The sequence below is a fragment of the Physella acuta genome, unplaced genomic scaffold (genome assembly GCF_028476545.2).
Source record: "Physella acuta isolate Inbredline_101_S28 unplaced genomic scaffold, ASM2847654v3 ptg000064l, whole genome shotgun sequence".
NCBI classification, from domain to species: Eukaryota; Metazoa; Mollusca; class Gastropoda; family Physidae; genus Physella; species Physella acuta.
The window spans coordinates 179,069-196,385 of record NW_026731584.1 but is presented as its reverse complement, the minus strand read 5'-3'; the positions used below and the strand labels follow the sequence as shown (position 1 = coordinate 196,385).

Below are 17,317 nucleotides of genomic sequence, written 5' to 3'. Positions count from 1 at the left end.
ACAATTTTCTAAAAAGGTTAGTCAACTGAACAATATGTTCTTCAAAAGTATTAGAAAATACAACTATATCATCTATGTAGGCCTCACATTGGTCTATGTCAGCAATGACAGAGTTAATGACCCTCTGGAAAGTTTGACCAGCATTTCGCATACCAAAGGGCATACGTTTGTATCTATAAAAACCATTAGGGGTTACAAAAGCAGATATTTCTTTTGCACGGTCAGATAAGGGGATTTGCCAGTATCCTGAAAGTAAATCAATTTTGGAAATTATCTTAGCTTGACCAACTTTATCAATAACGTCTTCTATTCGAGGTAATGGATAGGAATCAGCTTTGGTGAGCGCATTTACTTTCCTAAAGTCGGTCACAAACCTGAAAGATCCACCGTCTTTCGGGACTAGGAGACATGGGGAACTCCAGTTGCTGAAACTGGGCTCAATGATATCATTCTTGAGCATATAATCAATTTCATCTTTTATCAAAACAGCTTTTTCCGGGTTAACTCTATAGGGTTGTTGTTTGATGGGTTTTGCGTCACCTACGTCTACATCATGAGGTGGAACCTTCGCTTCTTTGGGGACATCCCCAAAAATAGAGGGAAATGTCTCAAATAACTGAGACAATTTATGGCTTTCCTCTGTGGACAAATGCATGAGGTGGACATTCAAATTATCTAAAAAGGAAGAATTTACCAATTTTGGGGGTTTCAATTTATCATGTATCACATCATGAGAAACATTTGAACATACAGGTAAAGTAATCTTAGCTGTGGAATGAAAATTGTTACAATTATCATAATACTTTTTCAGTGAGTTAACATGATACACTGTCTGTTTCTTTCTTCTGTCGGGCGTATTGACAACATAGTTCAAATCACTTAATTTTGAATGCACAGTAAAGGGTCCACAATATCTCAAGGATAACGCATTGTTCAGATTAGGCACTAACACAAGAACTTTCTCGCCTGGATTGAATGTTCGTTTACGAGAACTCTTATCATACAGTCCTTTCATTCTCACTTGGGCCTTTCTTAAGTTCTTGTGAGCCATTTCGCACACGGCTTTCAGTCGAACGTGAAAATCGTCAAAGTTTTCCACTGGATGATCACTGGTACCTGTCCAACGTTCGTGGATCAGCTTCAGGGGACCACGGACAGAATGTCCAAACACAAGTTGAAAAGGAGAGTAGCCTAAAGAGTCCTGGACACAGTCCCTCGCGGCGAAAATAATCCAAGGAACAGTCTCATCCCATTGGGTGTTACTATTAGCGAATGTTCTTAGCATGGTTTTGAGGGTTTGGTGGAACCTCTCAAGTACGCCTTGAGACTGAGGGTGGTAGGCTGAGCTGGTGATGTGGGTAACGCCTAGCTTGGCTAGTGCTTCCTGAAAATGGTGACTGGTGAAGTTGCTGCCTTGATCTGTTTGCACGATTCTAGGTAATCCAAAGGTAGTGAAGAACCGGGTCATGGCTCTGACTACAGTCTTTGCCTTAATGTTCCGTAAGGGAATCGCCTCGGGAAAACGGGTACTTGAACACATAAAGGTAAGTAGGTACTCGTTGCCCGCCTTGGTTTTAGGCAAGGGACCTACACAGTCCATGACGATTTTAGAAAAGGGTTCTTCTAATACAGGAATCGGACTCAAAGGGGCCTTAGGAATTTTCTGGTTTGGCTTTTCGGCCAACTGACAGTTCGTGCAACTTTTACAGTAACGCGACACATCATTTCTCATTTTGGGCCAAAAGAACAGTTCTTTGATCTTCGCCGTCGTTTTAGTGACTCCTGGGTGCGCTGACATTGGATGGTCATGTGCCAGTTTCAGTATTTCATGCCGATAAGGTGGAGGGACCCACAGCTGGTTTTTACCCAACCATGGTTCGGCTGGTTAGGCATTCACTGGTAGAGAGCGACGAAAGAAGAGGCCGTTCTCGGAGAAATATTCCCCATCGTCAGATGAGAGAGATTTTTCGACCATTGCCTTGAGTTCCGCGTCGACTTGTTGAGCTTTAATGATGTCTTCCTGAGATATCCTCAGGGGTAAGCCCAGGCTTGTGTTCTCTGGAAGCATAGACTCCAGTTTGGGAGTCGAATTTCTTGACGATGATAGGTGTAGTTCAGACGTTGTGTCAGCCAATTGTTTGGTCTGGCTTCTTGTCACCACACATGCAGGATACAGTTCATTATCATTATCTGGAACTGTTGAGAAAGGGTTTGGAACCGTACAGGGGTATACTTTGCTTCCCGCAAGGTCATTCCCTAGAAGTAGGTGTATTCCTGGGACAGGAATACTATCTATCACACCTAAAATGACCTCACCTTCGACGAGATGATGTTTCAGGGCAAACTTGTGTAGAGGGACGACAGTAGATTTTGTCCCCACTCCCTGGATAATGGAAATATTTCCGGTGTTCGTCTCTGGTGTAATGTCCATTGAACTTTTCAAAAGAAGTGATTGTGACGCTCCTGTGTCTCTTAGGACGGTGATATTCCGCTGAGACAACGGATCACCTGGTTTGCTAATGATGGCTTCGGCAATAAAAGATGAAAAGTCAACTTTTCTCGATCCCTCGAGATCGGTAGACTCGGAAGAAACTGGATGGTGGCGAGAACAGTCAAAATGTGACTGCACATAATGTGTGGAGACTTGACTACCTTCTTGCGGACACTTAGGGTTAGAGTCCTTTAGAATTCTAGAGTTCATAGTTGAACTGGCTGCTTGAGGGGATAGAGCATAGTGCGCAGAAGTACGCACCACCTCTCTGTTATATTGACGACGTTTGTAACAGTCCTTGACAAGATGACCAGGTCTTTTGCAGAACTGGCATACTGCTCGACGATTGAGAGTTGATCTTGGTTTCTCTCTGGACTGTGATGTCTTCACGTGTTGGCCAACAGGAGGATTGCTGCCAAAAAGGGGAAGCACGGGGTTGAGGCGTTTTCCTGACACTGGTGGTTTCTTATGCACCAACATATATGTGTCAGCCGACTCAGCAGCCTTCTGGATGTCAGTTATCTTGTTATCCAGTATGTGAAGTCGTATCTCTTCAGGCAGGGACGTTAAGAATTCTTCCCTTAGGATAAGTGACCTGAGCTTCTCAAACTCAGAAACTTCCTCAGAGTGTAGCCACCTTGAGAATATTTTCTCCTTTTCAAAGAGAAATTCCACATATGATTGAGTGGGTAACTTGCGGAGTGCTCGGAATTTCATCCGATAGGCCTCGGGCGTCAGTTCGTAGGCCTTCAAAATGGCAGTCTTGACCAAACTATAGTTATTTTGAACGTCGTGAGAGAGTGCCTGGTATGTTTTTGCAGCTTTCCCAGTAAGGACCGAGCTCAATAAAGCAGTAATGGAAGTTTCGGGCCATTCACATGTCTTCGCTAAACTCTCAAATGAGTTAAAGAAAACGACCAAATCTGTTTCATCAAATTTAGGAACTAATTTCCCAAATTTGGCAATCACTTGCCCCACCGACAACTTTTTTGGATCTACCAGAGAAGTGACATCACTAACTTTACCAAATTCTGATTCCAACCTCCTCCTATCTAAAGCAATTTTAACCTCTAACTCCTGTTCTTTTAATGCCTTCTCTAAAGCAACTTTCTCCTCACGGAGTAACACACCAGCCAACAAACTTTCATCAAATACTCCTTCATTATTAAAATGAACAACAATTTTATCTCTCAACACCTCTGACTTCTGCGTAACAGAATAATCCAATTTCAATTCTTTAACAACACTAATCAAAACTTTTCTACTCAACTTTTCTACCTCCTCAAAAGTGGGATTAGCCAAAAAGATTCCATAACACTAACTTTCAAAATCACAACAAACCTAGGTTCTCTAAATTAACACTGAGCGTTGGGCCGTGTACTTGACCTCCTATCGTGACACGTCTGGCTTTTGACCTAGATACCTCTAGCCTTGCGCGCGTTGTAAGAACACGGCGCTACTGGATAGAAAAACAACTAAATCAAACCAAACTTAGTGTTTCACTGATATAACCAACAACTGGAACGACAGATTAAATCCCGGACGGGCCCCCACTTTGTAACGTTTACCTATCCACCAGCCAGATAGAAGGTGAACGTCCCCGGATTCTTTTTTCTGGGTTATATGCAAATGACTAACAGCCTAAATGAATGAATACTAACTCAACAACACACTAGGGCTCGAATTCGACGTCTAGTGAAAACTAGTGATACTATTGAAGTTAACACTCATCCAATCTGCATACAACCTTTAATAAGCGAACACAGTTGTGGCAGAACACAAGGTTAAACTAGATTAAATATTTAATTTATTAAATAACAAAACCCAACTTACAACGCGTAAGAAAAAACACTATCACAGATTTCAACACTGTATAAAAATAGCCACAGGTCACACAACAATGCTATAGCTTCAAGAATCACTTGGCGACAAGTAATATTATACTAGAAGACTAAATCAACTTAAGAAAGCATAGCACACACACAGGACTTAAGTTCTCTCACGTTCAAATGGTCAGAATCTATTGCCGGACAATATGGACGGCCTGGTCTTAATAGACCGTTTGATCAAAGTAGACTGCCACGTGTTGCGTGTGTCTGATCCAGTTAAAGACTTATGCAACAGGGGAGGTTATCCTCAACTCATGTAGTCATTGGTTGGGATGGTCATCTGATCAGAATTAATCAATCAGATCTTTATGGAAAATTTCTGGGACCTAGACACCCTTAATAAGACAGTGGAAAAACCCCGGTAGTTGCACCATCACTCCATATAAGGTATTATACAATGTCAAAATAAAAATGGAACCTGACTCGACCTAAGTAGGTCACAGGGGACATTCATATATTGGTGACATCCATTCATTTGTGACATGCATACATTTGTAACTTTCATACATTTGTGACATTCATACATTTTCGATAATCATACATTTGTGACATTCATACATTTGAAACATTCATACATTTGTGACAGTCATACATTTGTGACATTCATACATTGGTGACATTCATACATTTTTGAGATTCATACATTTGTGACATTCATACATTTGTGAGAATCATACATTGTGACATACATACATTGGTGACATTCATACATTGGTGACATTCATATATTTGTGACGTACATACATTTGTGACATTCATGCATTTGTTACATTCAGACATTGGTGACATCCATACATTGGTGACATACATACATTTGTGACATTCATACATTGGTGACATACATCTATCGTTGCCATTTTCTATTGGTGAAATTCATTCAGTGGTGATATAAAGTATCTAGTTACATCCACTTGCGGCCCCCTAGTGTTGATCTGTTTCAGAGTGTAACGCCACATGTGGGCCTCTAGTGTTGATCTGTTTCAGAGTGTAATGTGGACTCTAGTTAGTGTTGATCTGTTTCAGAGTGTAATGTGGACTCTAGTTAGTGTTGATCTGTTTCAGAGTGTAACGACACATGTGGGCCTATAGTGTTGATCTGTTTCAGAGTGTAATGTGGACTCTAGTTAGTGTTGACCTGTTTCAGAGTGTAATGTAGACTCTAGTTAGTGTTGACCTGTTTCAGAGTGTAATGTGGACTCTAGTTAGTGTTGATCTGTTTCAGAGTGTAATGTGGACTCTAGTTAGTGTTGATCTGGTTCAGAGTGTATCGCCACATGCGGGCCTCTAGTGTTGATCTGTTTCAGAGTGTAATGACACATGTGGGCCTATAGTCTTGATCTGTTTCAGAGTGTAACGCCACATGTGGGCCTCTAGTTAGTGTTGATCTGTTTCAGAGTGTAACGCCACATGTGGACCTCTAGTGTTGATCTGTTTTAGAGTGTAACGCCACATGTGGGCCTCTAGTTAGTGTTGATCTGTTTCAGAGTGTAACGCCACATGTGGGCCTCTAGTGTTGATCTGTTTCAGAGTGTAATGTGGACTCTAGTTAGTGTTGATCTGTTTCAGAGTGTAACGCCACATATGGGCCTCTAGTGTTGATCTGTTTCAGAGTGTAACGCCACATATATGTCTCTAGTGTTGATCTGTTTCAGAGTGTAACGACACATGTGGGTCTCTAGTGTTGATCTGTTTCAGAGTGTAACGACACATGCGGGGGAGATAAGCGATGCTCAAGATCCGAAGGTTTCTGCTTGGATGGCTGCAAGCCAGGATACTTCGGCCTCTATTGTGACAAACGTAGGTCTCTATCGTGTTTGGTTTGTATTGTGAAAAATGTAGGTCTCTATCGTGTTTTGATTATTTTGTGAAAGGTTTAGCCCCCCTATTTTGAATATAGTTTGATAATTTTGTGTCAGATGTACGTTTTATCGAGTTTTTTTTTAATATTGTGACAAATCTATGTCTAACTTGTTTGATGATATTGTGACAGAGTTGTATGTTTATATAGTTTGATAGTATTCCACCCCAGTTGTGACAAGTTTTATAACAAAAGCATATTTTTCAATCATTGTCTAGTTATAACTTTGTGATGAAATAAATGGTAAACTGTTTTATTGATGTTCAACCGACATGTATGGAACGGCGTGCTCGAATGGTAGAGTTACGACTGCTAAACCGAAACTCTGGAGTTCGGATCTCGGGCTCGTCTCTGTAGAACTTACCTGAGCCCATCCAGCTTTTATTGGTACCTAGATCAGGTTAAGGAAACAAATCAGGCTGAGCCTTGTGCCATCTAAATTATCCCCTCTCCTACCGATGTCAGTGAAACAGGTTAACTCTACTTCATGGTGTGTCCTTGGGACACACCTCCAATCCTAATGATTGTGTCCTTGGGACACACCTCCAAACTTAATGATTGTGTCCTTGGGACACACCTCCAAACTTAATGATTGTGTCCTTGGGACACACCTCCAATCCTAATGATTGTGTCCTTGGGACACACCTCCAATCCTAATGATTGTGTCCTTGGGACACACCTCCAATCCTAATGATTGTGTCCTTGGGACACACCTCCAATCCTAATGATTGTGTCCTTGGGACACACCTCCAATCCTAATGATTGTGTCCTTGGGACACACCTCCAATGCTAATGATTGTGATTGAGCATCACGAGAGGTGTTTAAACTGACATTTACGTTATAATTCTAATAAAAATATTTTTTTAATTGGAAAAACAGTGTGTCATCTAAGGTGTAGCCTACGTTTTTAAAAAAAGTATTTTAAAAAACAAAGAAAAACACAAATAATAAACAAAGCAATACATCACACGAAACAAAACACACAACACAACGTAACACATAATACAATAAAAACCTATACTCATACATGCATGTGAGGTAAAGGCAATGCGGGGACGTATGGATTGGTTGGTTTGGATCCCGCTTGGTAAAAACTGCTCTGTCTTTACTCGGGCTATATTGTGTACCTGAGTCTTGCCTTGGCGATAAAATAACACGCTCTGTCAATATTAAGCTAAGATTCATCTTTAGACCTAGCGATTCGTTAGGGCAGATGAAGTAGAGTTAATGTTTCTTGACCTCGGCATATGAAGGGATAATGTGGAAAGCACTATGCCCAGTCGCCTTTACTTTCCCTAACATGAGTTCGGTACCCATCAGAGCTGGGTGGACTCAGAGACGTGAAACTGATTTAAACCCAGATTCGAACTCGATGGTTTTGAGTTAGCAGCCTAGCTCTCTATCTCTAAGCCACGCCGTCCCGTCTGCCAATGTTGCTATTAAACAAAAAAACCAAACCTGTCTCCGTTTTCAGCATGTAATGGGAAATGCAATTCGAAGCTAAATTGTGACAGAGATCACGGCTACTGTGACGAGTGTCAAGATGGCTACCAAGGTTTAGAGTGCGACATTGGTACATATATGTCCTCTTTTCTAACATTCTTATTACTTTAATCATTTCAAACTGAAGCTAAAAAGCTTATTACTTTAATCATTTCAAACTGAAGCTAAAAAGCTTATTACTTTAATCATTTCAAACTGAAGCTAAAAAGCTTATTACTTTAATCATTTCAAACTGAAGCTAAAAAGCGTATTATGTTGCTCGTTTAAAACTAAACGTAAGAAACTTATTACTTTACTCATTTTAAACTCAAATTCAAATTTATTCAAAGTTATTTAAAAAAAACGGTTACAATTGTAGGCACGAAGGCCTTTTTTCACATTGGCCGTTTAAACAAATAAAACAATTCAATAATACATAGCAGTAACATAGCACTAAAAATGTGGAATAAAGAAATAATGTTACATAGTTATAATACAAAATGAGATAAAAAAAGAGAATATAATAGATGAATGAGAAATGTTACAATGAGTCAGTTAGAGAGGTCATTAAATAATTGTAGTTTTAGTTTAGATTTGAATATATTTTCAGATCTAGATAGCTATATTTTATTAGGAAGATTGTTCCACAAATTAGAACCAGAGTAGGCGAAGCTATGATTTTGGAAAAAAGTTGTATATGGGAACGGTAAATTAAGACGACGATTTAATTTTATGTTAAAAGAAAATAGATCTGATAAGTAAGAGGGGGCTGTTTCGTGGAATATTTTATATAAAAAAATTGATTTAGTATATATTATCTTTTTATTTAATGGAAGTATTTTAGTTGTAATAAAAGAATCCAGACTACTAGACAAGCCAGTAACCAGTTTTATAGCCCTTTTTTTGTAAAAATAGAAGAGAACGCTGCTTAGTTATAAAGCTGACGCTCCACACTACAGAAGCATAATCCAACCTAGATTGAATAAAAGCTTCATAAAAAACTAGCCTGCTCCTATAGTCCAGAAAGTTCTTTAACCTTGCTAATTGAAAAGTTGTCTTTAATAAGGACATTCTTAGTAAATGAATATGACCGGACCAAGTGAGGTTGTGATCTATAACCAATCCTAGGCATTTGTAACTGTCTACCTGTTCAATGTTTGAATTGTCTATAGTAATGCGTAATGCGGTGGATGGAAGACGAAGGCGTTTCTGATGAGTTGTAATTAACATTGACTTGGTTTTATCGGGGTGAAGTTTCATTTTGTTTAATTTTGTCCAAGTAGCAAGCTAAACAGCGAAAGATCGTGTTTTCACGACAACTACAATTACTTGTAAATAAGTACAGGTGTTGCTTTTGTTGTTGTTGCTTTCGTATGTCATTTTCTAACGTCCAGCAATTCACGTACCATTCTAAAAAGGCCCCATCTCTAACTGATAATAAACTGATATAGATAACATTCTTCCCTGTCGCTAGAATGCCCAGATATTTGTATGAATGGAACAAGGTGTCACCGGAAGTACGGGCACTGTATAGATCACTGCCGGGTTGGTTACTATGGAGAAGACTGCGCGACACGTAAGTTGGGTGTATTGGGAGGTACGGCGTGTGGAGGGTGTGTACATTTGGGAGGTGTGGATGTGTGGATTAGTCTTATGGGAGGTGTGGATGTGTGGATTAGTCTTATGGGAGGTGTGGACGTGTGTATTAGTCTTATGGGAGGTGTGGATGTTTGGATTAGTCTTACGGGAGGTGTGGATGTTTGGATTAGTCTTACGGGAGGTGTGGTTGTGTGGATTAGTCTTATCGGAGGTGTGGATGTGTGGATCAGTCTAATGGGAGGAGTGTATGTGTGGATTAGTCTTATGGGAGGTGTAGAGGGGTGGATTGGTCTTATGGGAGGTGTGTACATCTGGTTTGTTTGGGAGGTGTGGATGTGTGGATCAGTTTTTTGGGAGGTGTGGATGTTTGGATTAGTCTTATGGGAGGTGTTAATGTGTGGATTAGTCTTATGGTAGGTGTGTACATCTAGTTCCTTTGTATGGGAGGTGTCCACTTTTTGGCCAGTATAACGTGAGGTGTCGTCGTGTAGGCCAGTATGATGGGAGGTGTGTACCTAACGTAACGCCTGTACCTAACCGTTGCACGTGTTTGACTCTACCTCCACAGCATGCCCTACGGACTGTGCGTCCAACAAAAGCTGTGATCGTCACACTTCCGGCTGTGAGAACGGATGTCAAATAAAACTTCATGGATATTACTGTGAACTGCGTAGGCCCTATTTATCGAAGTCTGCATAACCATATGAACTTTCAAACACATTGTCTTACGCAAACACATAGTCACGTATTATATATATATATATATATATATGTATATATAAAGGCCTATATAAGTACATAAATATAGAATTTTTATATTTATTTATTTATATTTTTTCAATATTTATGCATGTATTATATAAACTGTTTCTGTAATAATGCTCAGAGTGTGCAGATACTTGCGGCGGAGACGGTTCGTGTCACCAAAACACTAGTTACTGTGATAAATGTGATTATAACAAATGGGGCAGGTACTGTGAAAAAGGTGAGTACGGCAAGTCATTTGTCTCCATTTCACCTGACGCGTACTGTTACATTTCTACACGTCACTACAGACTGTTACATTTCTACACGTCATTAAAGACTGTTACATTTCTACACGTCATTACAGACTGTTACATTTCTACACGTCATTACAGACTGTTACATTTCTACACGTCACTACAGACTGTTACATTTCAACACGTCACTACAGACTGTTACATTTCAACACGTCACTACAGACTGTTACATTTCTACACGTCACTACAGACTGTTACATTTCTACACGTCATTACAGACTGTTACATTTCTACACGTCACTACAGACTGTTACATTTCTATATGTCACTACAGACTGTTACATTTCTACACGTCATTACAGACTGTTACATTTCTACACGTCATTACAGACTGTTACATTTCTACACGTCACTACAGACTGTTACATTTCTACACGTCACTACAGACTGTTACATTTCAACACGTCACTACAGACTGTTACATTTCTACACGTCATTACAGACTGTTACATTTCTACACGTCATTACAGACTGTTACATTTCTACACGTCATTACAGACTGTTACATTTCTACACGTCACTACAGACTGTTACATTTCTACACGTCACTACAGACTGTTACATTTCTACACGTCACTACAGACTGTTACATTTCTACACGTCACTACAGACTGTTACATTTCTACACGTCACTACAGACTGTTACATTTCTATATGTCACTACACACTTTTATATTTCTATATGTCACTACACAAACTAACATTTCAACACGTCACTACAGACTGTTACATTTCTACACGTCACTACAGACTGTAATATACTGTTCCAGTGACCGAACACATTACCTCTAATTTCAGATTGGTCCCCAAACTGTGCCAGTCACCGAACACATTACCTATAATTTCAGATTGCTCCCCAAACGAACACATTACCTCTAATTTCAGAATGCTCTCCGAACTGTGCCAGTCACCGAACACATTACCTCTAATTTCAGATTGCTCCCCAAACGAACACATTACCTCTAATTTCAGATTGCTCCCCAAACGAACACATTACCTCTAATTTCAGAATGCTCCCCAAACTTTGCCAGTCACCGAACACATTACCTCTAATTTCAGATTGCTCCCCAAACGAACACATTACCTCTAATTTCAGAATGCTCCCCAAACTTTGCCAGTCACCGAACACATTACCTCTAATTTCAGAATGCTCCCCAAACTTTGCCAGTCACCGAACACATTACCTCTAATTTCAGAATGCTCCCCAAACTTTGCCAGTCACCGAACACATTACCTATAATTTCAGATTGCTCCCCAAACCGAACACATTACCTCTAATTTCAGAATGCTCCCCAAACTTTGCCAGTCACCGAACACATTACCTCTAATTTCAGATTGCTCCCCAAACCGAACACATTACCTATAATTTCAGATTGCTCCCCAAACCGAACACATTACCTCTAATTTCAGAATGCTCCCCAAACTTTGCCAGTCACCGAACACATTACCTCTAATTTCAGATTGCTCCCCAAACCGAACACATTACCTATAATTTCAGATTGCTCCCCAAACCGAACACATTACCTCTAATTTCAGAATGCTCCCCAAACTTTGCCAGTCACCGAACACATTACCTCTAATTTCAGATTGCTCCCCAAACCGAACACATTACCTATAATTTCAGATTGCTCCCCAAACCGAACACATTACCTCTAATTTCAGAATGCTCCCCAAACTTTGCCAGTCACCGAACACATTACCTCTAATTTCAGATTGCTCCCCAAACGAACACATTACCTCTAATTTCAGATTGCTCTCCAAACGAACACATTACCTCTAATTTCAGATTGCTCCCCAAACGAACACATTACCTATAATTTCAGAATGCTCTCCAAACTGTGCCAGTCACCGAACACATTACCTCTAATTTCAGAATGCTCCCCAAACTTTGCCAGTCACCGAACACATTACCTCTAATTTCAGAATGCTCCCCAAACTTTGCCAGTCACCGAACACATTACCTATAATTTCAGAATGCTCTCCAAACTTTGCCAGTCACCGAACACATTACCTATAATTTCAGAATGCTCTCCAAACTTTGCCAGTCACCGAACACATTACCTCTAATTTCAGAATGCTCTCCAAACTGTGCCAGTGACCGAACATGTCGTGACGAGGATGGAAAATGTTTCCACGGATGTCTATCAGGATACTATACAGCAACATGTGAAAAACGTAAGTTTGTATAGACTCGGGCTACATATTGACAGATCAAGAGATAGAGAGAAGGTGGGGAGGAGGCAATGAGACACATTTTAAACCTTGGGTTGAGTCAATGAGACACATTTTAAACCTTGGGTCGAGTCAATGAGACACATTTTAAACCTTGGGTCGAGTCCATGAGACAACTTAAAAACCTTGGGTCGAGTCAATGAGACACATTTTAAACCTTGGGTCGAGTCAATGAGACACATTTTAAACCTTGGATCGAGGCAATGAGACACATTTTAAACCTTGGGTCGAGTCAATGAGACACATTTTAAACCTTGGGTCGAGTCCATGAGACAACTTAAAAACCTTGGGTCGAGTCAATGAGACACATTTTAAACCTTGGGTCGAGTCAATGAGACACATTTTAAACCTTGGATTGAGGCAATGAGAAACATTTTAAACCTTGGGTCGAGTCAATGAGACACATTTTAAACCTTGGGTCGAGTCAATGAGACACATTTTAAACCTTGGGTCGAGTCAATGAGACACATTTGAAACCTTGGGTCGAGTCAATGAGACACATTTTAAACCTTGGGTCGAGTCAATGAGACAACTTTAAAACCTTATACATTATTTGAGATACAGTGTGTATAAACAATCTTACAGCTTGCCCTGAAGGGTGTGTAGCCTACATGTGTATAGATAGACATTTAAGAATGTAAATAAAATCTTATAGCTTGCCCTGAATGGTGGGTAGCCTACGTATGTATAGATAGACATTTAAGAATGTAATAAAATCTTACAGCTTGCCCTGAAGGGTGTAAAAGGGGAACACCTTGTGAGCATTTGTCGGGAGCTTGTCAGGCACCTTGTAGCCCAGGCAGATGGGGACTTTCGTGTTCAGAAGGTAAATATTTGGGACTTTTAGAAGGTAAATATATGAGATTTTCATGTTCAGAAGGTAACTATATGGCACTTTCATGCTCAAAAGGTAAATATTTGGGACATTCAGAAGGTAAATATATGGGACTTTCGTGTTCAGAAGGTAACTATATGGCACTTTCATGCTCAGAAGGTAAATATTTGGGACATTCAGAAGGTAAATATATGGGACTTTTGTGTTGAGAAAGTAAATATATTGGACTTTCATGCTCAGAAGGTAAATATTTGGGACATTCAGAAGGTAAATATATGAGACTTTCATGTTAGAAGGTAAATATATGGGACTTTCATGTTTAGAAAGTATATATAAGGGACTTGCGTGTTCAGAAGGTAAATATATGGGACATTCAAAAGGTAAATACATGGACTATGTTGGCCGATTTATATGCTGACATGCGTGACGTCATTTTAGGTGACGTCATTAAAGAATTACTACTTTCTCCTAAACATCGGGTTATACAATATGTTTTCAAATTGAGAGATGTACCTTGATCCATTCGTTCACAGTGTACTTTTAAAACAACACTGAGAGTGACACTAAAAATGTCATTAAAATTTACTTAGAATGTCATTAAAATGTACCTTAAAACAACACTGAGAGTGACACTAAAAATGTCATTAAAATTTACTTAGAATGTCATTAAAATGTACCTTAAAACAACACTGAGCGTGACACTAAAAATGTCATTAAAATTTACTTAAAATGTCATTAAAATTTACTTTTAACACAACTAGAGTGACAAAACATGTCATTAAAATGTACCTTAAAACAACACTGAGCGTGACACTAAAAATATCATTAAAATTTACTTAGAATGTCATTAAAATGTACCTTAAAACAACATTGAGAGTGACACTAAAAATGTCATTAAAATTTACTTAGAATGTCATTAAAATGTACCTTAAAACAACACTGAGCGTGTCACTAAAAATGTCATTAAAAATTGACTTAATAACAACTCTCTGTGTTCAGAGTGTAGTTCGCAATGTGGCGGTGACGGATCGTGTCACGAGGATGACGAGTTCTGTGTCTATGGCTGTGTGCCGGGCTACTATGGCGAGCTGTGTCAAAGGAGTGAGTGGCTAAGTGGCTAACTGGCTAAGTGGCTAAGTGGCTAATTATGTACTATATATCAAGTGGATGAATGCCAGTAAACTCTTATGTTTTACCTGAAGTTCAGAAAAGTTATTTACCTGTCTGGTGCTATAAACATTAGTTAAATCACATTGTATTATGGCTTGAGTTTGCCTGCTTTATTATTTAACATTTGATCAAGTAAAGTCGTATAATAACTTTTGTTTACCTGGCTCGTATGATGAAATGTGTGATACTTTATTAAAAATATAATATTTGTTATATTGCGTCTTCTTTCTGTACAACCCTTGTTTGTCTATCTCTATCCACTACTGTACAACCCTTCTTTGTCTATCTCTATCCACTACTGTACAACCCTTCTTTGTCTAGCTCTAACCACTAGTCTATCTGTGTACAACCCTTGTCTGTCTAGCTCTAACCACTAGTCTATCTGCTGTACAACACTAGTCTATCTGTATCTACTGCTATACAATACATTTCTCCCTTCAGGATGTACGGGTAAATGCGGCGGTGACGGAACTTGTGATGAAGATATGTGTGTATATGGTTGTCAACCCGGGTTTTTCACTACCTCCTGCACTGAACGTAAGTCAACCATAGATTCTGCCCCATCCCTCCCTCATGTTCTTCTCCTCCCCCTATGGAAGTCTACCCCCAGATACTTCACCACGTGTGTTAATCTACCCCAGATACTTCACCACGTGTGTTAATCTACCCCAGATACTTCACCACGTGTGTTAATCTACCCCAGATACTTCACCACGTGTGTTAATCTACCCCAGATACTTCACCACGTGTGTTAATCTACCCCAGATACTTCACCACGTGTGTTAATCTACCCCAGATACTTCACCACGTGTGTTAATCTACCCCAGATACTTCACCACGTGTGTTAATCTACCCCAAATACTTCACCACGTGTGTAAGAGTACCCCAGAACTTAGTTGAACTTAGTTGGACAAGATTTTCCTGTGTGCTTATTTGTTTGAACTTAGTTGGACAAGGTTTTCCTGTTTGCTTATTTGTTTGAACTTAGTTGGACAAGGTTTTCCTGTGTGCTTATTTGTTTGAACTTAGTTGGACAAGGTTTTCCTGTGTGCTTATTTGTTTGAACTTAATTGGACAAGGCTTTCCTGTGTGCTTATTTGTTTGAACTTAGTTGGACAAGGTTTTCCTGTGTGCTTATTTGTTTGAACTTAGTTGGACAAGGCTTTCCTGTGTGCTTATTTGTTTGAACTTAGTTGGACAAGGTTTTCCTGTGTGCTTATTTGTTTGAACTTAGTTGGACAAGGCTTTCCTGTGTGCTTATTTGTTTGAACTTAGTTGGACAAGGTTTTCCTGTGTGCTTATTTGTTTGAACTTAGTTGGACAAGGTTTTCCTGTGTGCTTATTTGTTTGAACTTAGTTGGACAAGGTTTTCCTGTGTGCTTATTTGTTTGAACTTAGTTGGACAAGGTTTTCTTGTGTACTTATTTGTTTGAACTTAGTTGGACAAGGTTTTCCTGTGTGCTTATTTGTTTCAACTTCGTTGGACAAGGTTTTCCTGTGTGCTTATTTGTTTGAACTTAGTTGGACAAGGTTTTCTTGTGTGCTTGTTTGTTTGAACTTAGTTGGACAAGGTTTTCCTGTGTGCTTATTTGTTTGAACTTAGTTGGACAAGGTTTTCTTGTGTGCTTATTTGTTTGAACTTAGTTGGACAAGGTTTTCCTGTGTGCTTATTTGTTTCAACTTCGTTGGACAAGGTTTTCCTGTGTGCTTATTTGTTTGAACTTAGTTGGACAAGGTTTTCTTGTGTGCTTGTTTGTTTGAACTTAGTTGGACAAGGTTTTCCTGTGTGCTTATTTGTTTGAACTTAGTTGGACAAGGTTTTCCTGTGTGCTTATTTGTTTGAACTTAGTTGGACAAGGTTTTCCTGTGTGCTTATTTGTTTGAACTTAGTTGGACAAGGTTTTCCTGTGTGCTTATTTGCTTGAACTTAGTTGGACAAGGTTTTCCTGTGTGCTTATTTGTTTGAACTTAGTTGGACAAGGTTTTCCTGTGTGCTTATTTGTTTGAACTTAGTTGGACAAGGTTTTCCTGTGTGCTTATTTGTTTGAACTTAGTTGGACAAGGTTTTCCTGTGTGCTTATTTGTTTGAACTTAGTTGGACAAGGTTTTCCTGTGTGCTTATTTGTTTGAACTTAGTTGGACAAGGTTTTCCTGTGTGCTTATTTGTTTGAACTTAGTTGGACAAGGTTTTCCTGTGTGCTTATTTGTTTGAACTTAGTTGGACAAGGTTTTCCTGTGTGCTTATTTGTTTCAACTTAGTTGGACAAGGTTTCCTGTGTGCTTATTTGTTTGAACTTAGTTGGGCAAGGTTTTCCTGTGTGCTTATTTGTTTGAACTTAGTTGGACAAGGTTTTCCTGTGTGCTTATTTGTTTGAACTTAGTTGGACAAGGTTTTCCTGTGTGCTTATTTGTTTGAACTTAGTTGGACAAGGTTTTCCTGTGTGCTTATTTGTTTGAACTTAGTTGGACAAGGTTTTCCTGTGTGCTTATTTGTTTGAACTTAGTTGGACAAGGTTTTCCTGTGTGCTTATTGGTTTGAACTTTGAACAAGGTTTTCCTGTTTGCTTTTGACAGCGTGTGAGAAAACGTGTGGGGGTAACAGGACCTGTCACCAGAGCAACGGGGTGTGTGCGGAGGGTTGTGTACCCGGCAGGACGGGAGCACATTGTCTTAGTGGCAAGTTTATGTTGTTGTCTTAG

The 17,317-nt window shown here is 39.5% G+C and overlaps 1 protein-coding gene across 1 annotated transcript in view; it reads left to right on the top strand.

The window, feature by feature from the left end:
- The window catches only part of LOC131951029 (multiple epidermal growth factor-like domains protein 6), a 49,620-nt gene extending 32,303 nt beyond the window's left edge, over positions 1-17,317 (top strand). The window contains exons 22-31 of the mRNA XM_059313294.1: positions 6,076-6,177; positions 7,714-7,812; positions 9,196-9,297; positions 9,889-9,990; positions 10,207-10,305; positions 12,455-12,556; positions 13,338-13,439; positions 14,448-14,549; positions 15,060-15,155; positions 17,193-17,317. Coding sequence (XP_059169277.1) covers positions 6,076-6,177; positions 7,714-7,812; positions 9,196-9,297; positions 9,889-9,990; positions 10,207-10,305; positions 12,455-12,556; positions 13,338-13,439; positions 14,448-14,549; positions 15,060-15,155; positions 17,193-17,317 — 1,031 coding nt within the window. The remainder of the gene's footprint in view (positions 1-6,075; positions 6,178-7,713; positions 7,813-9,195; positions 9,298-9,888; positions 9,991-10,206; positions 10,306-12,454; positions 12,557-13,337; positions 13,440-14,447; positions 14,550-15,059; positions 15,156-17,192) is intronic.